Here is a 22,897-nt window from a genome sequence, read left to right on the forward strand (position 1 = left end):
TTGTTGTTGTTGTTGTTGTTGTTGTTGTTGTTGTTGGTGGCGGTGGTGTTTTCGTTCGTGTCATCTCCCACAATATCAGGCCCAGGCCGCAAAGACTGCTTAACGGGTGTTTGACCTTCGACATTCCTCCAACCACCGCCAGGGTAAGACGCCGTATCCCCCCCGGCTACGGGCTGATGCATCTCGGGGCCAGCTCCTCCACTCGTCCTGACATGTAAGCTCGCCGTCAACGCATCGATCTTCTTCTCAAGCTCCGCAACCCGACTATCCGTCTTCTTCTGCCTCTTCCTCGTCGGCACCGTGACGATGCAGTTGCGCTTCGCCTTCCTGCAGCGCGCACACGGACCTTGACCTTCCGGATCGGAAACATCAGGTACGCATCGCACTTTCAGACCGCGACATGACTCGCAGGCCCGAGGTCGTCTCGCGTCTTCCGCCCCTCCCGGAGATGCGTGGAGTTGTTGGCCGTTTGCTGCCTTGTCGTCGTGGGAGTCGCCTTGATCCTCGTCAGCTTGGCCGGGTTTTACCGACATTCCTTCGACGGCGGCTCCTTCTTGAGGAGCAAGTGTGGCAGAGATGGTCGCGGGGCCATCTGCGGCATCGGCCGGCTCGGCAGCATCGGAGACGACGGGAGGACGGGAAGAAGATGGTGCTTTCGGCTGCTTCTGCTGCTCTTCTGATTCTGCTGCAACTAGGATTGGATAGGGAGCTCGCAACGCTGGATCGACTACGGCTTCATCTTGATTCATGTTGTCGACGAAACCGTGAAGGGAATCGGAGGCATCGGCCAGGTCGAGGGTTTCGCGGGATGTCGGAAGGACGGAAGGACGGAAGGACGGAGATGCGGCGAGAGAAATCGCCGACAACGCTGCGTCATTAGTTATACGTACTCTGGTACCGGTCATCCGATACTCCCGACGCCCGATTTTGCTTAGTCAGCTTTAGTCGGGTTGACTTCATGACCGTAACCTCGCATCCAAATCTCAAATCCTGATACCTTATACCTTATAGACAGGAATATATCCGTATGCATTCACTCCCATTCCTGGCCCATTCTAAGACCAACAGAAACACACAAGATCGGTTAAACATCGATTAACCACCTCGATGCCGTCTCCACTTTCAGCTACCTCTAGTAGTGTACAATCTCAGTCGCCTCGTCCATTAACAAAAGCCTCCTCCCGTGTAATTACCCGCCAAAGCTCATATGCGCATTCTTTGCACCCGAACCAAGAGGCAGGCCAGTTCTCAAAGAAAAAGAAAAAAAGAAAAAAATCCCCCTCCCACCCAAACCCAGAATTATGCGCACAATGGTCCATCCAAAAATCATAAGTACAACTATGTGTTCGTTCATTCGCGTAACCCGATGACATGTACTAAAAATCCTAACCCTGGAACCTATCCCGCAGGTGTCGTCGGTTCTCGAGGTGTGCCATCTCCCACCTTGAATATTGGGTATCTCGCGAGACGACGTGAAAAGAAAGACGAAAAAAAAAATAGAACAAGAATACTTCCCAAAACAAAAAAACCCCCAGAGAGAAGAAAAGTTTATGAGAAAAGTCCAGCAAAGGAAACAAACCCGCTAGTATCGCGTCTCCTCCCGCAACCGGCTTCGCGAGCCCTGGTTCGGATGACTCGCCGCAAGCATGCCGACACCGTACATGGCGCTCTCACGCCGCTTAGTGTTCTTATAGCCAGACTCGTATGACGGCGCGCCGCCGCCGTTCGAGCCGTCTTGGTAGCCCGAAGGGTAGATAGGCTGGTCATACCCGGCTGGCGCGTTTCGAGACCCCCCGTGGTAGCCCGACGGGTCGTAGCCGGCCGAACTACCACCTCCGCCCGGGCCATGATTCGCGTATTGCTGCGGCTCGTATGATATGCCGCGGTGCATCGAAAAGTTCTGCGACGGCGTCGGCGACGCCCGCGCCGCGTTCATATGCTGCAGCAGAGGCGGCGTCACTCCCCCGGCCCTGCCCTGTCCGGTGACCGACTCCAGCAGCCGCTGACGGTGGGGCGACTGGCTCTGTCCCGAAGTCCCGGGCCGTTGCGGATCATACGGCCTCCCTGGGGCGGGCAGGATTGGCGACGGCGCTTCGTATGTCGACACCGACTCGCCCGACCCGGACGGGAGCTCGTACTCCTCGGGCGGAACACCAAAAATCGGCTCGTAGTTCTGCAGGAACATGGCGAAGACGGGTGCCGGGATGTTCAGCGTCGGCGAGAAGACGATCCCCACGTTCCGTACCGTCATCTTGTTGATGTCCGCGTTGTTGATGATCTTGATCAAGAATGCGATGAGATACTTGAGCAATGTGGCGTTTGCCAGCGGGAGCCTCTGCACGAGATCGCTGAGCGCACTAATCTTCTCTCTCCGGTCCGTCATTTCCGTCACCGTCAAAAAGTCCATGTGCAGATCCCGCGTCAGGATCGTCGTCGGCAGTTCGCGCAAGTACAGCTTGAGGAGAGACGCCACCGCGTGGATGTCGTAGTACATCTCGTCCGTGACCAGGTTGATGTCGCCCTCCGTATTGAACCGCTCTTTGAGCTGCTTAATCACCACGTTCGATCCGCTGAGCCGGAAAATCCCTTCCTCCAGACTGGCATTATTGGCGTCCAGATACTGGATGCAGCGGTAGACCACCGAAGGGAGCGGCACAGCCACGTCCTGCGGCGCGTTGTATCGGACAGCTTCCGCTAGTTGTGCCCCGAACACTTGACGAACCGGGCCGTGATAACCGCCCTGCGGAGGAGTCGACGACGCGCTACCCTCGTGCCCGAACAGCGTATCCTGACCGTCAGCCGAGGACCTTGTCGTAGCAGTAGTAGCAGTAGTAGCACTAGTCTTCGGTCCGAACCCGAAGAAACTCCTCTTCCGTTGTTTCTTCTCTTCGTAACTTGGCACAGATAACCCAATTTTGTTGCCCCACGCCGCCGAGTCGGAGATCACCTGCATATCCTTCGGGCCCGAAATCACAATAGGAGAATGCGGCATGTCCGAGTTATCCGGCATGCCAGATGACGTCTTGGGACGCGCACTCTGCGGCAAGTCGCCCTGTGCTGTTGCATCGTACCGGACACCAATTAGGCCATCAGAACCCGAGGGCTGGTGGCTGCCACCCTGATTTCCCTTGCCCTTCTTCTTCTTCGCGCCCGTTGGTTCAGATCCTTCCGAATTTTGACGGTCGTGAGCGGGCCCGGGGGCATCTTCTTCTCCGGGTTCCCGGTAATCGATCCACTTCAGAAGGGCTTCCACCCAACGGTCTCGCTCGGTGTCGCTCTCGGCACAAAGGACGTGCTTGAGGTAGCTGCTCGAGTCTTTCTTCTTTGGTTCCAAGATGAGGAAGGCGTGACGGTACTGGTTATCGAAGTCTTCCGTGCTCGGCGCGCCGGGCCCTGGTGGCTGGTTTTCGTTGTTCTGCGACTGCTTGCCGATCTGTGCGTGAGGCAACTTGATCGTGCCGAGATGTGCGCCCCCGGGTGCCTCGAAGTATCTCAGCCGCGGGCCGTCGAGCACAAAGAACCGAGCCTTCCAGCCGCCAAAGTTCTTCCCCCGCTTCGTCAGGTAGCCGCTTCGGAAGGGTCGGCCACCAGGTCCGACTCTGGCAGTCGGCGAATCTGCCCCGACTTCGGGACGACCCTCTTCGTCGGCATTCGGGGGGACCACGTTGGTCGACAGATATTTGCAAAACTCCAAGGCCGTTGAGAGGTCGAGGGGTGTCTCTAGAAGTTCTTCGAGGTACCGGTCGAGAGCCTGTCTGCGGGCATCCAGCTTGGCCGGTGCATGGCCGGTGAACAGAGCCCGGTCCGGTGCTTTCGTGGTGAAAGAAGGACATTGCTTCAGTTTCTGGTCCAGCTTGCTGAGCGACGCCAAGTCCTTTTCAACTCGCCACAATTCTCCCCGGTCGGCTCGGGAGAAGACGGCGAGCGTGAAGACAGGGTCCTCCTCCAGCTGCGTCAAAGACAGGACGCTAGCCCGTGAAGGCTTCATGCGAGATGACGCTACCCTCACTTGGATCGATGGGATGGCGTTGGGGGGCAGGAGCAGATCCGGGTACTCTTCCGTCACGAACCCCTTGAATATTTTGTGGCGTGCCGGGGGATCGCCCTGGCTCGACCCATCGGCCGGAGGGGCAAGCCTCGAACTCTCTGCACCTTCGCTCCCTCCCTGAGGCGGCAAAACTAGCGGCGTTCCAGGCGGAAGAGGGATCGGCTGCCGAGGGGGCCTAGGCGAAAGGGGGCCATTCGCGTGAAGGCTGGTGGCACGGGGAGACAGAGGAGGGGAGGCCACTCTCGGACCACCTCCTGGCCGGGGGCTCAGCGGCAGTCCAGGAGTCAGGGGTTGGCCCAGTTTGGGCGCCCCTAGCCGGTCACCGTTCAAAACGCCAGCTAGAGAGGCGGCGCCGTTCTGGTAGGTCGCAAACTGCTGCGGGAATTGTCTCGGGCTGGCCGGCAGAGCCAGAGCCTCCGCCGGCAGCTGGGGAGCCTCTGCCACTGTGGGTGTTCCCTTTTGGCTCTGCGATTTGCTCTTCTTCGACAGGCTCCGCATCTCTGTCTCTTTCTTGGCCGAGACTTTTCGTGCCCGTTCATCCTCTTCTCTTGTTCGTCGTCTGCCCCGCCTGTCGTCCAGAATCTCATCCACCTCCAGGATGTCGTCAAAGTCAGAATCAGTGTCTCCCTCTTCGGGCGTAGGGGTCTTGCTCTTGTGGAGTTGCAAGGGTGCGGGAGGTGGTTTCCGTGGCGGCGGGTTGGGGAACTGGGCGATGTCTTTGTCGGGCTTGGGCGTCGCTTCGGTAGCTGCAAGGGCAGGAGGCGCTACAGGAGGCTTGGGAGGTGGTCCCTTGGGCGGCTGGCTGGGCAAGCTCCTTGATGGCGGGAGCGACAAGTTGATCGGTAGTTCTCGGATCTGGCGCTCCTTTTCTTCGTGGCGAGCGGCATCCGCGGCATTCTCCTCCGCCTCGTGGTCAAACTTGTCGTAGGCGTGTTCTTGGGGCTTTGGCATCATGTGAGAGGGATCCAGCATATCGCCCACGGCCGAGGGCGGGCCGTTGTCGATTCGATCTGCGGGTGGTGTAATGGGATAGGGAGCCATGGCCATGTCGATGGGCGAATGCTTCTGGCTGTCCAATTCCAAGCTGGGAGAGTCGGGTGCGACGTGCCGGTCGTCAGGGCCTGATATGTCGACCTTGGGGATGGGCCTACCCAAAACAGGTTCGGATGTTGCGGGTTTTGGTTGGGACTCTGCGGCCTTGGCCATCTGTGGCACGGCTATCACTTCTTTGAGCTTCTTGCGGTACTTCTCCTTGTCCTTTAGGGCCCTTTCCAAGTCTTTGTTCAGTCCCAGGATCATGGCCCGCTGCTTATCGACCAACCGCCAGAGCTGTGAGTTTTGCTGAGACTGGGACTGTTTTTCCTTGAGCAAATATTGTATGACTGCCTCGGGGCTGCCCGCCGTCTTAATCAAGCTAGCGATGTCGGGCATCTCGACCTGGCTTGACTGAGAGCCCTTCCGGTAGTTGGAGCTGCTCGTGGCAGCAGATATGGAGGAGTCGATCGACGAGTTGCGGGGAGCACCGGTCCCAGGCTCTCCCCGGGTGGCAGGTGTAGGGCCCGCCATATTGGGCACGGTCTGTGATTTTGGCAAGCCTTTCGTAGGCGCTGGGGTTGCGACGGCGTCGGATACGGCTCGGCCACCATTCGTGGGAGGGTGATTCGCGATTGATCTACTATGGCATTAAGGAGGGAAAGGGAAAGATTGTCAGCTCGCGGGATCCGGCAGAAGAATGGAGATCGTAAGCCATAGGAGACTAACCGCGAGGCTCCGGCCTCAGGAGTAGAGGTAGAGACGGCCGAGGTATTGCTCTGGTAGAAAGTCTTTTCAGCGGCAAGAAGCTCGTCCAACTTTTCTCTCGGGGAACGAGGCCCCTCTCCGGAGTAGGTCGGGGATTGAGGAATCGATCGGCCGGAATGATGCGGCGTAGTGGCAGGGGAAATATCGGATCGGCTAGACAATGTCGGGCTGGCAGGCGACACAGCAGCCGCTAATGAGAGGGGGCTGGGTATCGGTCTCCGAGTGGCTCTGCGGGAATGGTGGGAGAGTAAATCAGCGGAGTGATACCAAGGTAGCGAGACGAATCGCGTAGTACAAGTGCTGACGGCAAAAGCGAGGGGATTGGGGTGCCGAGGAACAAGAGCTCGTTGAAGACGGAAAAGGGAAGGGCTTTTGTTTGGTCTTTCCCCTCTCGCACAAGTCGATTCACGGGGAGTCCTCAAAGAAAATAAAACGACAAGGAAAATAATAAACCACCGCCCGAGATTTCGATTTCTCTCCCCAGCAGCCTCGGCTGAGAGAGAGAAGGCTGAAGGCAAAAGAAAAGATAAGACTGGGCGGGTGATGAAGGGCGTCAATGGACGGGGGAGAGAGAAGGATACAGAGGCAAGTCACGAAAGGTGACTCCTGCTCACGCGCAAAACTCGCACACACTCCACATGCCTCCTCGTCGCTTTTCGCCCCAGCCCAGTAGGGGAGAAGTGACAGCAGCAACTCTGGGGAAGGAACGGACGTGAAGCGAAGGAAGACCGGGGAGTGGTGAGAAGATGGGTACGATGCATGCCAGGGCAGGACAGGGGCAGGGCGGAGAAGAGCAGAGCAGAAGGGCAGGGTACAGGCAAAGTGGGCGATTGTGACGCACCTTGGGGATGGCAGCGAGCCTGCGCTGGGAAGAGTTGAAGCGTGTATCAAGCGAATGGTAGACGGAGTTTCGTCGAGCAGTGGTGAGGACGGGGTTGAAGGAGATGAAGGAAGCGAAGATTGACGGCCGGGGTGGGTGGCACGGCCGTGGGCGCTCTGGGGCGCATGCTGTGACATTGTCCCCAAAGCAGGGGCCTCGGGACGGGGACGGCGATTGATAGTGTAGCGTAATACTGGTGGTAATTATTACCTACCTTAGGTACTCCTCTTCGTCCCCGTACGAGTTACAGGGCTCAGTGGTCGCAAGACGGGGCAGTTGCAGTTGGGCTTCTTCAAAAGGTCGTCCCAAGGTGTCACCGGGGTCTGTGTGTTGCGTGGAGAACGTCGCTTGGCCTACTACCAACGAAGGCAGGAGAAGGTCCGGATATAACACGGACCAAAGGGATTTCGGGAGTTTTTGGCTACCCCCGATTGACGACGCATAGAGTATACGGAGCACGTACGTACTGCGTAAGGTATCATTAACGTGAGGGAAAGAAGAGCGTGAATCGAAACTGATGGTTGTCTTTTCCTTCCAGGGGGGGGGAAGAGCCGTGCTTTGTCCGAGGCGGAGACACCGGGCAATGGTAGGTACCTTAAGGTACCTACTGTACGAATACCTCATACGAGGTACCTAAGTACCTACAGTACCTAATTATTAGTTCACCCCTTTGCAATTTTCGGGCTCGGGGGCTGGGGGGTTCAGATTTTGGGGGGTTGGGGGGAAAGCGAGCAACCGTCCGTCCACGAATTGACAAAGAGAACCGCAAGGAACGGTATAAACCCTCAGAAACAATTAGTTCTTACATAATTACTTGGACATGCCTTTCCCTAGCGTGTCCTTCATCGATTTAATAAAAGTTCCTTAGAGGTCCAGTTCGGAGACTGGTTACTGATTACATCGAGATAACGCGGGCGAAAAGGATAAATACAGGTAGGCACCTTACCTTAATTAGGGGACGATCTAGATTTAGGAGTCGCCTTTCACGATTGCTGGGAGAGGGTTCACCACGATGTATGTTGCACCTTTACTACGGTAGCATCCAATAGGAGCGTATGGTCATCAGCCTGTATCTTTGGGCATATATAGGACGAGCTGCGCTGCAAATACCATTATCATCGTCAACCTACCATACCTTACTCATAAGGCAACTGAACAAGCCAGCCACGTGTACGTATAAGAAGCGAGTACGCCATGCGTTGCCTTAAAAAACGGTGCTAAAACTGCTGTGGCTGCTTGTTTCCAGACCACATCCTCTCGACGTGTTCTGCGCCAAACAAGAGCCGAGAACGAGAGCCCGACGAAAAGAATGCCACACATCAACAGCGACGCCCTCTTCGTGAAGTACGAGCGAGTACCTTGGGTACCCAGGCAGGTAGCCTGTCTCGCGTTTGCATACGTTGTATGTTCTATGTCCGGCTCGCCGAAGTATTCGTACAAACGGTAGATGACCAAGAGTGTATGTACCTGTACGAAGCTAGCATCAACTCGGCATCCCCGTCTTTCCCCTTGAAACCCCGCCATATTACCATGAATTACGAAGTACGTGTAGTGTACAGAGGGTACCGTAGATATCACCACACTTGGCCGATCCGTACGCGAACGTCATCTCGATAAACATCTCGGTCAACCCAATGCGTGAGTTGGGAACGCATCCAGAGTGCAACCACACCTTACCTGAGTATCCGTCCCTACCTGACCACTCCAAAGTACGTGTTCATACGTTGTACGAAGTAGGCTCTGTGACCCACAATCCCCTGTGCAATTAATCGAATGCGACCCCGAAGAGAGCCTAGCTTCGTGCCAATGTGCCAATCGTTCAGCACAGACGGCAGTTCGAAAAGGGCAGGCACCGTAACCCGCCCCCGGGTCTGTAAACCCTTTGAACCCCCCAAGGGCCGAAGGATGTTCGTGAAGTGTCAAGTGATTATTACGAAGTACGAGAAAAAGGACGGAAGGCTGACGAGGTACTGGACAACGAATGGCAGAACGGCACCATGTATATGGACTGTTCGGACCATCGTCGCCTCCAGCGATATGTACTTCGTAATTACCACCCAACTCCCCTGTGGCTTTCGGATGGGCTTTGCTGGTCATCGCTTGCATCGTCGAAGCCGCCTCATCTATCCCATGGGACTTACCTAACCCCGATGGTCCTCCAAATAGCACCCACTAGTGATATTATTCATATGTATCCTGCAGGAGGTTGCATATGTTCCTGCAGCCAGTGTTCTCCAAAGCAAGGAATCGACGTGATGCTGTTCTTCCAGGCACTGCGAGTCCTTGCATGCGGCATGCTGCTTGGGTATCTGAATAAACTGTAGGAAGCCGGTATTCGGCAGGCTATGGACGGATCGCAGATAGGTACTATACATACATACCGAGAACAGGCATATCTCTGTCCAAGAAAGAAAAAAAAAAAAAGGAAAAAAAAGAAGGAAAGAAAAGCCTAGTTGTGGCGGCAAACAGCCCCCTGACCTCATACCCGGTCGAAGATCCATGTTATTCCCATGCCATCCGCACGTAATTACGTCTTCCATATTGTTCGCCGTTGTCGACAGTTTGGGTCCCAACGGTGTTTTTTTGTCCCACCGTGGCTTTGAACCCAAGACCCAGACCTTCGGGAGAAACGCCCTCTCATCTTTGGCGTCTTTGTCCTCTGCTGGTATTCAAAGACGATCAAACTTAATGCAGGGGGGAAAAGCCCCTTCTACTTCGGAATTGACTGATTCCCCTTCGCTATCCTTTCAGTTCAATCGTACGGAGTGCCTCGTGGTTCAGTCGGCCTTACCGAAAGAACTTCGCGGCCGACGGCCTCGACTAAGGAGCAAACACAAACACACACAAAAAAAGAATAATAATGATAAAAAGAAAGAAAGAAAGAAAATCGGGCGGTCCAATCTCCTTGGACGATCTGGCAAAGATCTGGACGACCAATAGGGACCACATGCCTCGCCCCTTCCCCCTGTTCAGATGATTCAGGGGTCGCCAACCTCCATCTCAGCCTTTTCCCCCCTCTGTTTTCAAGCAGAAGGCGGTGTGACGGAGTCCGCCAACTCTGGGACCAGATCGCGTCCGTTCAGATGACTTTCTGACCCCTTGACCACACCCCTGAAAGATGGTGGTCCGAGCGGGCCGCCCATTATGACCCACCCGTCTCGAAAGAATCTCATCTCCATCTCTTCGATCAACAGCCTATGAACATCACCCCCGAGTCCATCCACAAATCTGGGACACGCAGCCTGAAAGGACGACAGCAAGAAACCAGCTGGCAGTCAGGGACCTTCTTTCAACGTACTCGTTCCTCGCTCTTGTGTGTGTGTGTGTGTGTGTGTGTGTGTTCTTGCCTTCTCCCATACAAACAACTAAGGGCGAACTCTCTTCTATCTCTGTCGCTCTCCCGCTTCGCGCCGTCCCGTCACAATCATTCATACCAGACGAAGTAGGGAAAAAAGGGAGGAATGAAGCATGTCGCAGCGATTCAGGAACCGGAAAGGGGTCCAGTTTCCCCCGCATTCCACAACGGGCCCCCACGGGAACCCCTAGGCCGCCTGCAGATACCTGCACTGCATTCTCCGGCATCATCTCTCCCGATCACCACAGGAATGGGTGTGGTTTCGATCAAAACTCATGGCGTGATGACCTTCCCCATGCTAGATCTCCACATACGACGTATACCATTTCGAGTCAACAAAGCGAAATGGAAGCCAAGCCGCTTCTAAGAACTTTTGATTTGTATGGTACGGTACGTTGTACGTATGGGTCGCCAACCGCCTACCTCTGTCCCGTGGTTCCCTGAATCCCCCGTTCTGTCTGAAACGCCCTCAAGACACCGTTCGGCCACAATACTACGGGTCGTGACCGGAGAATTCAGCGTAATGGAACGGATTGTAATAAACAAGCAATCCCAACACACATCAGTATCCGTACCTTTATATAATGCGACTTGCTGAGCCACCTCAGTCCAGGGTCCTCGGCCATTCCGGCCGGCCCTTGCATTCTTCGGCGCCTCCCCCGTGTATGAGTCTTCTCTTTTATGGGTTTGCTGCTTTGGTTAAGGGGGTCATGCAATACGACTATGCTGAAGAGCGGCGGCTTTGTAAACTCCGCTCCTTCGGCTTATTTTCTCTTCGTCAGGCATGAGTGTTCCAGCTGCTGCTGATCAAGCATCACTCACACAATGGTACGAGACCGAGACCGAGACGGAAACGCCCTTTGTTGCCATTTTTATATCTTGCCAGACCATGTTCAACCACGGGCTCGATGGGCTCGTGAGACGGAGCACCGGAAGTTGGCGGCTTTTTACCATCATCCTGTGATGAGAGCAATGGGAAAATGTCCGTTGACATCTTCTTTTGCACCCCTTGTCCAAAGGAGGCAGGGGATGCATTCTAACGTTTCATATCGATTTAGGCAAGGCATGTGTCCTCTGGTCATAAGGCAGAGGCAGTAGATGAGATGGGCATACCAGCTGGCAAAAATGGGTGTGTGACTATTAGTGTTCAGATACATTTGTAGGACTTATATTGTACGATAAAAAACCCCGAGGTCCCAGAGCAACCGGTCATTCTCGCATCGACTGTACATGTCGTTATGAAGATTCCGTCAGGACGTATACATAGAATCCAGAAACCAAGTTTACCTACCAAACCAACGTACCAAGCCTGAAGTGTGCAAAACGCCGGCTCAGAAGTCCGTCCTTGGTCGTATATGTAAGCACGTAAAACACATAGCATCTGTTACATAGAGCCCCTGCAAGACAGCTGAGAAAAGGGAAAGCAAAAAAAAAAAAACAAGAAGAAAAAAAGTCCAAACAGACAGGAGTATCACGCAGCTCGCTCACTCAGCAGCGCCGATCATAAGGATAAGGATCGTAATACTCCCTCTCCCGAATGCGATCCTCGATGCAGATGCGCGTGCGGTCCTCCTCGGGCGGGGGCGGCGGGGGGAGCATACGAGGCGGCGAGGGCGACGGGCAGTACCTGCGCGGCGGCGCACTGATATAGCGGTACGTGTCGTACTGCGGGGAAGGGGACCGGGGCCGACAGCGCACGGGGACGGGGACGAGCTTCTCGCGCTCGATGTAGACTTCGCGTGTCTCGATGTGACGCGAGCGGGACCGGGACCGGGACCGGCGCTGCTTCTTCTTCTTTCTCTTCTTCTTATCCTCGGACGGGTCGACGTCTACGGCGATGACATCGATGGGCTCGGGTTCCGGGGGAGGGAGCGGGATGCAGGGCGGTGGGAGTGGCGCCGGCACCTCGATCTTAGGAGGCGGGGTACACTCCCGAGGCGGAGGCGGGGGCGGGGGAAGGATGGTGGTACGGGTCGTGCGGATGGTTGCGCGGTCCGGGATCGGGGGTTCGAGGTAGAGGCGCACTTTGGAGCCGCGCTTGCGGTCGGTGCTGTAGTAGTCTCTTGGGTAGGCTGAGGCGACAAAAAGAAGGTCAGCGGTTACTTTCAGGGAGGGAGAGACGTTGGGAATCGTGGATCTTCTCGTACCACTCATGATGACAGGATGGTACTACGTGTGCGTGATGGTGAGATGCCCACCAGGATAGTGATGTAGGTCTGTGGCCTTCGGAGACGATGCGACAAGGAACAGGCGCTGCCTTCGTCGACGTTCGTGTCGCTGGGTCGCGGGGTCGACGAAAAGTTGAAGCAAGAAGACCAGTTACGAGGTAGGGCGGGGTCTCCTGCGGTCGTATTGGGAGAAGTCGAGCACGGCGAGGATGATAGACGGACAGTAGGGAGGTGGTATATATGAGGTGAGGCTTCGAGTTCAGACGAATCGTCAGCTAAACATCCAGCCTATCCCCGTAGCAAGGGGGGTTCGTAAGGCTTACGTCTGTCTGCCTTGGGATGTAAGAAGAAGCCGGGTTGCAAGAGAGCCAGCGACAAAAGACCACGAGCTGGTTTTAATCGTTTCTCGTCTAACGGTCTAGAGCGTTATCAGTCGAACGGTGGATGAGAGTGGGGACGGAGTCGACCGATGGCGTTGGTACCTAAGGTAGGAATAAGTCATGGAGATGACAAAGGGGAAGATAAAGCACAAGGGAGACGAGTGTGCGGAACTCGAGGCTCGACCCTCGGGTTTCTTCTACACGTGTACTTCCCCTCTATCCCCCGTGGACAATGACGCAAGTCCAAAGCATCGAAGCAAGGAACTCGGCAGAAAGTTGTCAGCTCACTCTGTGGTGGGTGCACAGGGGGCGGGGGGGTTCATTGACACATGTGTGTCATTTCAGCCACATTTCTGAGGCGCATGATAATAAGTGGCTGGGCCCTTCTCGATCAATGAAAAGAAGCCAAAACGGTTATCCGCCATGACTTGATTAAGACCTCGCTTCTCCCGATTGTCCTGCTGATCTTTCAACGTCCTGTTCCCCCATGACTGACATCAATCCCGCTTCTTTTTCCAATAGGCACATGATCAGAGCGCGGTCCAATAGCCGATCCATTCGCTTTCTTCGTACATGGTGTTTTCTTGTCATGTCCGGCCCTTGATTGTGCTTCGTTCAGCCAGGACGCCCAGCGAAAGAAAGGGGGAAAAAGGGCCAGACCACAGAAAAAACGAAGATCTTGCTGCATGCTATGGACACCCCTCATGGAAGAAAATGGGAAAGTCAAAACGGGACAAAAAGAAAAGAAAAGAATAAAACTAAACTAAACTAAACTAATCGATGACAGGCGGATTTGAACCGCCGCGGCCGAAGCCATATGATTTCTAGTCATACCCATTAGACCACTCTGGCATGTCACCCGCCGATGTTGTTGTTTTGGGTCCCGTTCCTGGCGCCTGACTAGTCTTGCCAGAGCGTGTAGGATCGTGAGTGGATTCATCACGGATTTATATCGGATTTATATCGGATTTATATCGGATTTATCGTTGCGCGTTGGCGGCGCCATCGAATGATCACTTCCACAGGAAACTGTTAACTGTTTCACTCGAAATTCTCATCTTCGTCCGCAAGAACATTTCCTGTCTTCATGAGAGACTGATCTGTCTACAGACTCTTTAGCCGCGAAGTGCTTCATCATTCCATCATAACCTGGCGTTTCCTCATCGTCTATGGGCTAAGTCTCTCATGGTGCTCTGAAGCCATGATCCAGCTAGAAAGAAATGAGACCAAGAAAAGAGTTGAGGGCGTTCTCTACCCAAGCCGAGTTCTGATATGGAAAGGCCTGAAAACTGCTTATCCTGTCACCTTCCTTGGGTGAAAACCGAAAACCCAGACCAACAATCTCCCCCTTGCGTCAACCAAAAAACTCCAATATCGCAAATCCGTAAAGCAAGCAGGCAGCCATGCATATGCAGATGCAAAATGCCAAACAAAGCATGGGCGATACGCTGCCTGTATCCGTTTGACTCGTCACGAAAGAGTGGCATGAGATGAGAGATCATCTTGATGACATCCGTCGGACCGTCGCCTTCACATGCTGCCTTCACATGCCGAACTGAGCCACAGCCTTCTCAACTTGCTCCGAGGGTAATTCGGGACCCAACCAGTCCCATCCATCGGGAGCGTCATCGTCGGTGATGAGACCCGTGTGGCGGAAACGCCAAATCACCTCGCGCCAGGGGAAGTAGTATTCCTGCATGCGGAACCAGAACTGCTCGATCAGAGGACGAAGGTACGGCTGCTTCTTCATCCAAGGTACGACCATGATATTGAGACGCGCAAGGGGGAGCAACATCTTCCTCGTGTCGTCGGGGTAGTACTCCTCTCTGCAGAGGCAGGTGTTGGCATACCGGAGCTTGGTCTCGCAGTCTTCATATTGCGTCGGGTGAAGACGATAATAGGCGAGGCTCTTCTTTTCGGAGATGAGACCTCTGAGTGTCCCGATCGCTTGCTCGACAATCTTGAGGGTATATTCTTGCAGCCGGGCCACCCTCCAAGAAGTTGCGAGCATGTACATGTGGATGTTGGCCTGGATGTAGCCGAGATCCAGAGGATTACCCTCATCGGGCTCGCAAATAGCGAGGTCTATCGCGGCCGGAAACGAAAAAAGAACAACAACAGTCAGTCAATCCGATTTCTCGATTGTTGGGTGTTCAGAAGGGGATCTAATGGCCGACTTACGGTGCGTATACATGAAGAGGAACATCTGACCGTAGATAGTGATGGACCACTCGCCCATACCGACTGTTACGGGAGACCCGTCCTGCCATATCATACCATAAGCATCTCATCCACTCCCCAGTTTCGGAGATGCATGCTGGAAAGAGACATACCTCATTGGGAGGAGGGAAGCGCTCCCTCACCCAACCCGACTCCTTCTCCAAAATCTCACGATGCAGATGCATCGAGTCGTACCCCTTCTCCGGCGACGTCGTCTTTAGAATTATGTCGCCAGTGTGAGTGTTGGACAGGAGGCTAATTTGCAAAAAGACAGGCGTCAGCACACTCGCTATTGAGCTCACAGGCAGGCATCCAAAAGGACATGGATGAGTTGAGGCAAGGCAAAAACCAACCCAAGGGGCCAGCCAAGCCTAGTATAACGACAGCAGGAGGACACGAAATGAACAACTTACTATTTTCCTCGCTGGCACGATCTAGCAGACTCCACCTGCTGCTTCACGATGGCGAGCCGCTCCTCGTAGGTGAGACCCGAAGGATGAGGCGTGCCGTCCTTGGGGTCGGGGTCGGCCGAGTAGATGAAGCCCCCCTCGTGAATGGGACCTTCATATACTGTCTTGGCCTTGCCCTTGCCCTTGGCATCGGCCTTCTCCTCCTGGTGCCCACCCTCGCCATTGCCGCCGCCGTCCTCGTCCGACTCTTCAGGAGAAGAGTCCGACTCGGGCCCGGGGGCGGAGTTGGCGTCGTCGGCGCCGGCGGACTTGACGACGGAGAGTTGTTCAACAGCCTCCGCGACCTCGTCTACAGCTTTGGAAGCCGTAGACTCGGCCGAGAGCGACTCACCATCTGGAATCGCAGGGGTCATGGCGGTGGTGGTGTTGGTGGCCGCGGTGTTGCGAGCCTCCGCTGACATTTTGGGGGTTTTGTCGGTTGTTGTAATTTTGTCAATAAAGAAGAAAGTGGTTCGCCCAAGGGAAAGAAAAGAGAAAAGAGAAAGAGAAAAATTAGACTGTTTTAACCAGTTCCGTGGGGTTCTCTCCCGGAGCTTCTGAAGGCAGATATAAGTTATAACAGCAGGAGCAGCACCTGGCGACTCACAGATATTGTGGTTACGGGGGCCGCCGCCGTTCCGGCTGGCGGACCCCCGAAGAACGTCAGCGTAGGACTGTCCTTTCATATTGACTCTTGTAATAGGTATACGGGTCAGCTGTGTGTGATCGTTAAGAGACAAAGTCATAGTAGATGGTGATGTTATTTCGACTTACTTTCCTGGCTGTAGAGATATAGTATCCGGAGAAAAGAAATTGGCCAAGCTGCCAGCTAATGATATCTGCTTTTATGGCAAGAGCGCTTACTCTTGCCTCCTGCTTAACTGCTAGTAAGAGATTTCACACCTTCCTTCATAGTAAGAGCTGCATATATCTCAAATTCTGCACTTTCCTCTCCAAAGCTTAGTAGGCAGCACCTTCCTTACTTTATAGTGTAAGTAAAATAATGTACAATCAAGCAAGTGCTATAATTCCATTTCCCTCCTCTATTATGTCTCTTCTTGATATAAACACCCTCATGGGTTTCTTGGGCTTGGGTTATGTGTGTGCAACTGGAAACCCTTGCAGAGTGACATCTTTGTCCTCTTACTTCAAAGGGAGTTAATGGTAGCAAACTTGATAGATAAAAGAGTGTCTCAAACTAGACCCTAACTCCATACACATGTCGATTTAACTAGTAGCTATAGTATACTAATATACGTAGCTATCTATGTATCTTCTTTTCATGAGAGTATTATTTGTATGCTATGCTTGGTCAGGGTGTCTGTTCTAAAGGTACGTCTGCAGTTTAATCACTGAAGCATAACTAAAAGTGATAACACGGGATCATGAACAATAGAAAATGCCGAATGACTTCAAGTTTCTTATCCTAGTCTTTAGCCCTTTACCCCTTCAAGTTTCCAATTTGCTGCTCAGCAGAGATATTATATGGGTTTCATGACAGGAACGCAAGCCAATACCATGCCCAGGTATATACTTACGCCGTGGGTAATGGGTTTGTCTTGTGAAAACATGAATTATACTTCTGGCATCGTAGTTGCCATACTCCAGTGATTGAGTGGGATAGGTAAATAGTATTAGCCTTGCACAACCACACAGGGTTGCCAAGGTCGCTGCCTATGCCTATGACTAGGAACTTCATTCCCTCCGTTTTCCCGACCAAGGCTCAAGCTAGATTCCCTCGATGGAAAACAACAAATGGCAATGTTAATAACAACAATGAGAACAAGGTGTATCCAATGCTATTGCGCCATGCCCCCATCGAAACAAGAAAGATCTTCAGACCAAATTGCCCAGAAACGCCCCTGCTCGCCATTGAACTCCCACTCAAACTAGGTTATCCACAGGGCCGAGCCGACAGTGTCGGTCGGCAAGGATAATAACAGAAACTGCATATCATTTCCCTAACGCGGGAGCCACCTGTTGATCACCTTAGCTTCCTCCTACCAGCGTGTACAAGGCCTGAGCAAGTCGGCGGCGGTCAGTGCGGGGACCGAAGCCTGGTCCAAGCCCCGAGAAGCCATCTGCTCGGCCCAAACGGTCCGCACCACGCGACGGAGATCGCCCCATTTCACAAGTCCGTCCTCGAGGCCGCGGGTGGGAGGGAAGGCATGGGTTCCTATAATATCGCCGTCGTCCAAGGTGTGCGCGGTGGCCTTAATGTAGTTGGGCATGCGGAAGCTGTTGCGCGAGTCGGTCTCGAAAACGAGGACGACAGTCCGGCACCGCGGAGCGTGTTGGAGGACAATCTGGAGGAGCGTGATGCAACCCCTCTCCGTCTTAAACTGGGAGCTGGGAAAGGCGAGACATTGGATGCGCCCGAGATGCAGGTGATGGAGGTTGGGGAAAATGTCCGGGCGAAGGAGGATAATGTCGGTTGCGTGGTTCACCCAGTGCCCGCGGCGCGCCGTGCCGAAGACACCAAATTCGAAGGCGCCCCCCTCGGCGCTGGCACGACGGGCTTCGCGGCAGACGGCGCGAATGCGAGGAGGCGGGTACATGATCTCGAATTTGATGGCCGGTGGGTCAGGTCGGGGAGTTGGGTTGTGGTTCTGATGGTTCGCATGATGCATGTGGTGGAATTGTAGAAGACCGGCACCACCGGCACCAGCAGCGCCGCCGCCGCCGCCGCCACCACCACCACCACCACCCCCGGCTCCGGCACCACCACCAGCACCAGCGCCAGTGCCAGTACCTCCTCCGCCAGTACCAGGGCCGGCGCCGCCACCAAACCCTACATTAGCCGGAGCGACGAAGAGGTGGGGTGGATGGGGAACTTGGGGAGGTGGGTGAGCGTTACCCATCGCATTCAGGTGAATGTTGATGGCAGCCGTGTGGGCCGGGAAGCGGCCGGGATGCTCGATATAGGGTTCGAAGATACGGTGACCAGGCAGGGCCAGTTTCCAGATCTTCATGCGAAGCTCCGGGGGGAGACGGTTGAACAAGGTAAACTTGGGATGGGTGCTCTTTGATGAGGAAAATGAGGAGGGGGGGTTTGACGAGGAGAAGAGAGAGTTGGAGAAGACAGAGGTGTGGCCGTCGGCGAAAGCGCTCGAGTTCTGGTTCAAGGTGCGAGGGATCATGGGTCCCTGTTTGCTGTTGCTGGTGCTGTTCTTCTTGGTTTCCCTGAGCTCCTTGATCTCAATCGCCTGTCTAGCAATCTCGTTTCTGAGGTCTTTAACGGCGCCGGTCAGTTCTTTCAAGGTGTTTGTGAGGGCAGCGACTTGGTCGGCACCGGGCGGAGCGGCCTCATCTGTCATGTGGTCCGACTCCTCAGCCATTTCATCAAATGGGCTGTGACAAAATGGACGAAGGAAACCAGAAGCCGGACGATATGGTTGATTGTCGATCCTGTTTGTTTGTGGGTTGTTGAATGAGGGCAGGCGGGATATTGATATTTTCAGTCCCGGGTTGATTTGGTTTGGGGTTGGGAAGGGAATCTGTTTAATTACCGTGTACCTAATTAATATGATCTTGACAAACACGGGGAAAGAGCAAGCAAGCAGAAGCAGGTGGTGTGGGTTCCGTACCTTCGGTGGAAGTGGAAGTGGAAGGAAGGGTCCGTGCGTGACTACTCCGTTCCGAATACGGCGCCACAGTACCACAAGTAGCCCGAAACCCAGATATTGTGATTACTAATAAGCATTATTTACCTTCAACGCTCACTGAGCCAAGCCACCGAGTGATGGCAATGGCGAAATTCGCGATCCATGGGCATCCCATATGATGTGGCATACACACCAAGAGTTGCACCAAGTTTGTAAAACTACATGACTTCTTTTTATCTTATCAATACCCGAAACTATGACGCTATCGAAAGAATCTGTTTGGTCGCGTCCGGAAGAGTGACCTCAAGCGGGGTATACTCCAACCCGAGGACACGGGCAGCCTTGGACCCATCCACGGCATAGACATCCTCCGTGAGGCCCGCACCAGGGGTGCCCTTGGGGATGCGGTCCTTCACCTCGGGGAGAGCGGCACGGATCGCGTCGGCGGCCGACTGCCAGTCAAAATGCTGACCAGTGAGGAAGCGCTGCCCTCCGGCCTCCGGGGTCTCGACGGCGGCGAGGAGCGCGCGGGCCAAGTCACGGACATCGACGAAGGCGGCAAAGTCGATGGGGAAGACCGACTCCGCGTCGATCAGCTCCTTCAGCTTGGCCTGCGACTCGCTCAGGCGCGACTCCGCGAAGCGGCCGACCGACGGGCCGAAGACCCAGGGCGGGCAAATGGAGACGAGGTCGAAGGAGATGGTGCCCTTGTTGGACTCGACCCAGTCCCACATGGCCCGCTCGGCGAGGCTCTTGGAGGCGCAGTAGACGGATGCGCCGTTGGAGTCTTTGGCCGCCTCGTCCCAGGTCTCCGGGTTCCAGTCCTTCTCGGTGTAAGTGTATCCCGGGCGGTAGCCCTTGCCGAGGTCGAGGATGGCGGCGAAGGAGGAGACGTTGACGACGCGGTGGACGGATGGGGCGTAGCGCTTGGCGGCCTCGAGGATGGCGAGGGAGCCGTTGACGGCTGGTTCGAGAACGTCCTTGACGTTGTCTTTGGGCTGCAGGATAAAAGGAGACGCAGCGTGGATGATGGCGGTCACGCCGGAGAGGGAGTCGGCGTAGGACTCGGGCTTGGTGATGTCCGGGATGATGGCGGTGGAAAGACGCTCGGAGGTGGCCCCATCAACGGAGAGTTTGGAGCGGAGCGTAGCGAGCGAAGATTCCGAGCGAGCTGCGGCACGGACGTTGTAGCCGCGTTCCAAGGCGTGTGAGACAATCTGAGCCCCGATGTAGCCGTTGGAACCTGTGATCAAGACGGTCTGCGACGAGGGTTGTGAGTTTTGCGTCATTGTGGTGAATGGATGGATTATCTTTCTAGCTTAGGGTGCGTTGTACGGGTCGTCGTGAGTTGGGAAGTTGATGGAGATGAATGACTGGAATCTGGAGATGAGTAGATGATATTGACGGATAGCGAGGGATGGAAGAGACCATTCATCATTTATAGTCATTCACGATGTTGACATTGGAGGGGGAGAAGGCTACGAGAGAGAGGAAAATCTCTATGACGGACTCCTGATACTGCCGCGATGTATAAGTATGACGTCGGGTGGCACGGATACCGGACATAAAGGCACGGATGTCCCGGAGTGGGATGAGTAAGACAACGGGATGGACAGGAATTTTCGAATTACCTAATAAGGTACCTTGCAGTAGCAGTTCTAATAAAGGATGATTCAGCAGTTCTTCATTGGAGGAGCCTCGAAATAGGTACGAACTCACGAAATCACCCAACAGCTTGGGTCGACTACCTTATCCGTATCCGTAGGATCTATCACCATCCCTGTATCCCTATTCTGGACTATTCTGGATGATAACCCCTTGATCAATACCAGTCACCAGCTGCACACGAATTATTCATGGCTGGCTTGTTTATTTCTGCTGATTGAGGGGAGTCACTGCTGCTTGGCCAACTTGACTCATTAGGCTACGGAGGTACACAAATACCATAAGTATTCAATTATTCAGCCCGCCCATCAACATCCGTGATAGGAATAGGGCGGGGTAATTCCTCTCTCTCCCTCCCACCTTTCAGCATCGACAGTAATACAGAGTAGCTTCCCTCATCACCTTACCTACCTCCTCTTGCCCACCAACTGCCAAAGTCCTCCCCAAGGTCCCTTACTACCTTACCTTACCTTACTACGGTAGGTACCTACCTACCTTACGTATGTGCATCTTCCATATCTGTAGTTCCCCCACTCCCCATAATCATCCGAACCCATTATCTCCCTCTACTTCGTACTATCTCCCCTAACCTATTTCTTCGATAGAGACCAGCAACATGTCCGCATCGATCACACAGATCGAGTCCAAGGCGCAATTTGACAGTCTCATCAAAGAGACTGCCATTGTCGTCTGTGACTGTAGGTAGCCAGTCCTAGCCCATTCCGCCATCACGACGAGCGAGCCCACCATTGCTTTCCCTCCGTCCCTTCACTCCCTCTCAATACACGACCGACCACTGCTGCTAACACGGACCACCGCCTAGTCTACGCTGACTGGTGCGGCCCTTGCAAGGCCATCGCGCCGTTCTTCCAGAAACTCTCCGAGACCGCCGCCGGCGTCCCCAGCGTCCGCTTCATCAAGGTCGACACCGAAGCCAACCGCGACATCGCCGCTACCTATTCCGTCACCGCCCTCCCAACATTCATCGTCTTCCAGAACGGCAAGGTTCTCGAAAGGATCCAGGGTGCCGACCCGCGTAAGCTACAACAAGTCGTGGTTAGGCTAGCGGGCCATCTGCTATCTGGCAATAGCGACGGCGCCTCAGCATCCGGCAGCGGCAGCGGCAGCGGCAACGGTAACGCCGGCGGGGCTAACGGCTCATGGAGGGGCGCCGAGCTTCCCCGCGGATATACGGATATCACGAGCCAGATCGAGCCCAAGGGTTACGAGCTACTCAATGCGGACGACAATTCGGGTCCTGTCAAGGTGCTCTTCGACGGTGCCAAGCCCAGCGCGTTAGGCGAGAAGAAGAACGAAGACGCAAAAGACAAAGACTGGGTCGAGAGCGGTCAAGATGACCAGCTCCTACTCTTCATGCCTTTCCAGTCTATGGTGAAGCTGCACACACTTCAGGTGAGTTTATGATTTGATTTCTTTATTTTGCTTTTAAAAAACCCACTTCTGGCTAACTCTTTCTTTCCCCAAGCTCACCTCGCTGCCGCCCAAAGACGACGACGACGACGCACCCATGCGTCCCGGCAAGATCCACCTGTATACCAACAAGCCGCATAACCTGGACTTCAGCGAAGCCGACGACACGCCGCCGACGCAAGCCATCGAGTTGACAGAAAAGGACTGGAACGCGGACGGCACGGCCAACATCGGGCTCCGCTTCGTCAAATTCCAGAACATCACGAGTCTCATCATCTACGTGGTCAGTGGCGAAGGCGAGGGCGACAAGGTCCGGCTCGACCGCGTGCGGCTGGTGGGAGACTCGGGCGAGAAGAGGGAGATGGGCAAACTCGAAAAAATCGGCGACGAGCCTGGCGAATAGTGTGGTGCTTCGTAACCTTACAATAGGTGTCGGCTCACACACGTAGGCATAGGCGATAATTTTGCTTTAATCTACTGGCACGATGGCGAGCAGACAAAACGCAATTGTGATGGACACGGATAGGAACATTTTTTCTGCTTGCCAGTAGGGAAGACCAAGGGATGCATTATGAACTCTGATTTTATGATAATGGAGCATTGCTATCGGCGTGGACGATGATCGCGACAGCCCACGACGCTTTAGACAGCAGGCCTGCACATATCCGACTTCGAGACATCACGTAGGTGAAAAGAAGACAAAAACAAAAACACGAAAACAATATCTGTTCGACCATCCCCCTTACGAGCCAGCAAGCGCTCCAAAACCCCATTTCCCTCTTCGCTTTACCTGAAGGCAAAACAAAGGGAAAAACGAGCTCCAGAGCGCCGAAGAAGCCAGAACGCCAGGAAAGAGACGAGCCGACCTGCAATTTGATTGATCTGGGGCATAACTG

General features: G+C 54.4%; 8 protein-coding genes and 1 non-coding gene across 9 annotated transcripts in view; 2 read left to right on the forward strand and 7 right to left on the reverse strand.

Annotated features, from left to right (window-relative positions):
• Positions 1-819, reverse strand: part of SODALDRAFT_313240 (hypothetical protein) — a 3,692-nt gene extending 2,873 nt beyond the window's left edge. Inside the window, exon 1 of the mRNA XM_028609229.1 lies at positions 1-819. Coding sequence (XP_028465027.1) covers positions 1-749 — 749 coding nt within the window. The 5' untranslated portion in view covers positions 750-819.
• Positions 820-1,582: 763 nt separating this feature from the next.
• SODALDRAFT_340583 (RhoGAP-domain-containing protein) lies at positions 1,583-8,337 on the reverse strand (the record flags this gene model as incomplete). The annotated part of the gene is made up of 9 exons (XM_028612965.1): positions 1,583-1,773; positions 1,831-2,807; positions 2,856-3,057; positions 3,118-3,526; positions 3,599-4,072; positions 4,289-5,720; positions 5,810-6,191; positions 8,167-8,195; positions 8,333-8,337. The coding sequence occupies 9 exons, from the start codon at positions 8,335-8,337 to the stop codon at positions 1,583-1,585; spliced, it is 4,101 nt and encodes a 1,366-aa protein (XP_028465028.1).
• A 3,102-nt stretch (positions 8,338-11,439) lies between these two features.
• On the reverse strand, positions 11,440-12,493 carry SODALDRAFT_192031 (hypothetical protein). The gene has a single exon (XM_028607134.1). It carries the CDS (start codon positions 12,235-12,237, stop codon positions 11,572-11,574), a length of 666 nt encoding a protein of 221 aa, XP_028465029.1. The 5' UTR covers positions 12,238-12,493; the 3' UTR covers positions 11,440-11,571.
• A 469-nt stretch (positions 12,494-12,962) lies between these two features.
• Positions 12,963-13,463, reverse strand: SODALDRAFT_334308 (hypothetical protein). The gene has a single exon (XM_028612169.1). The coding sequence runs from the start codon at positions 13,317-13,319 to the stop codon at positions 13,101-13,103; it is 219 nt and encodes a 72-aa protein (XP_028465030.1). The 5' UTR covers positions 13,320-13,463; the 3' UTR covers positions 12,963-13,100.
• SODALDRAFT_t146 lies at positions 13,410-13,491 on the reverse strand. The gene has a single exon. It is a non-coding gene; the product is annotated as a tRNA-Ser (tRNA).
• A 1,419-nt stretch (positions 13,492-14,910) lies between these two features.
• SODALDRAFT_192036 (hypothetical protein) lies at positions 14,911-15,766 on the forward strand. Its single transcript, XM_028607135.1, has one exon. It carries the CDS (start codon positions 15,174-15,176, stop codon positions 15,717-15,719), a length of 546 nt encoding a protein of 181 aa, XP_028465031.1. The 5' UTR covers positions 14,911-15,173; the 3' UTR covers positions 15,720-15,766.
• Positions 15,767-16,905: 1,139 nt separating this feature from the next.
• Positions 16,906-18,834, reverse strand: SODALDRAFT_334310 (hypothetical protein). Its single transcript, XM_028612170.1, has one exon. The coding sequence runs from the start codon at positions 18,636-18,638 to the stop codon at positions 17,301-17,303; it is 1,338 nt and encodes a 445-aa protein (XP_028465032.1). The 5' UTR covers positions 18,639-18,834; the 3' UTR covers positions 16,906-17,300.
• Positions 18,835-18,966: 132 nt separating this feature from the next.
• On the reverse strand, positions 18,967-20,466 carry SODALDRAFT_334311 (NAD dependent epimerase/dehydratase). The gene has a single exon (XM_028612171.1). It carries the CDS (start codon positions 20,192-20,194, stop codon positions 19,160-19,162), a length of 1,035 nt encoding a protein of 344 aa, XP_028465033.1. The 5' UTR covers positions 20,195-20,466; the 3' UTR covers positions 18,967-19,159.
• Positions 20,467-21,186: 720 nt separating this feature from the next.
• SODALDRAFT_340585 (DUF1000-domain-containing protein) lies at positions 21,187-22,404 on the forward strand (the record flags this gene model as incomplete). The annotated part of the gene is made up of 3 exons (XM_028612966.1): positions 21,187-21,268; positions 21,394-21,983; positions 22,057-22,404. The coding sequence occupies 3 exons, from the start codon at positions 21,187-21,189 to the stop codon at positions 22,402-22,404; spliced, it is 1,020 nt and encodes a 339-aa protein (XP_028465034.1).
• Between the last annotated feature and the right edge of the window lie 493 nt (positions 22,405-22,897).

This window comes from Sodiomyces alkalinus (assembly GCF_003711515.1).
Source record: "Sodiomyces alkalinus F11 unplaced genomic scaffold SODALscaffold_7, whole genome shotgun sequence".
Lineage (NCBI taxonomy): Eukaryota > Fungi > Ascomycota > Sordariomycetes > Glomerellales > Plectosphaerellaceae > Sodiomyces > Sodiomyces alkalinus.

Excerpts from the sequence above, each read along its gene's own strand:
- SODALDRAFT_334308 (XM_028612169.1), bottom strand. The coding sequence starts at position 13,319 with ATGCAGCAAGATCTTCGTTTTTTCTGTGGTCTGGCCCTTTTTCCCCCT.
- SODALDRAFT_192031 (XM_028607134.1), bottom strand. The coding sequence starts at position 12,237 with ATGAGTGGTACGAGAAGATCCACGATTCCCAACGTCTCTCCCTCCCTG.
- SODALDRAFT_192036 (XM_028607135.1), top strand. The coding sequence starts at position 15,174 with ATGGATGAGTTGAGGCAAGGCAAAAACCAACCCAAGGGGCCAGCCAAG.
- SODALDRAFT_334311 (XM_028612171.1), bottom strand. The coding sequence starts at position 20,194 with ATGACGCAAAACTCACAACCCTCGTCGCAGACCGTCTTGATCACAGGT.
- SODALDRAFT_334310 (XM_028612170.1), bottom strand. The coding sequence starts at position 18,638 with ATGGCTGAGGAGTCGGACCACATGACAGATGAGGCCGCTCCGCCCGGT.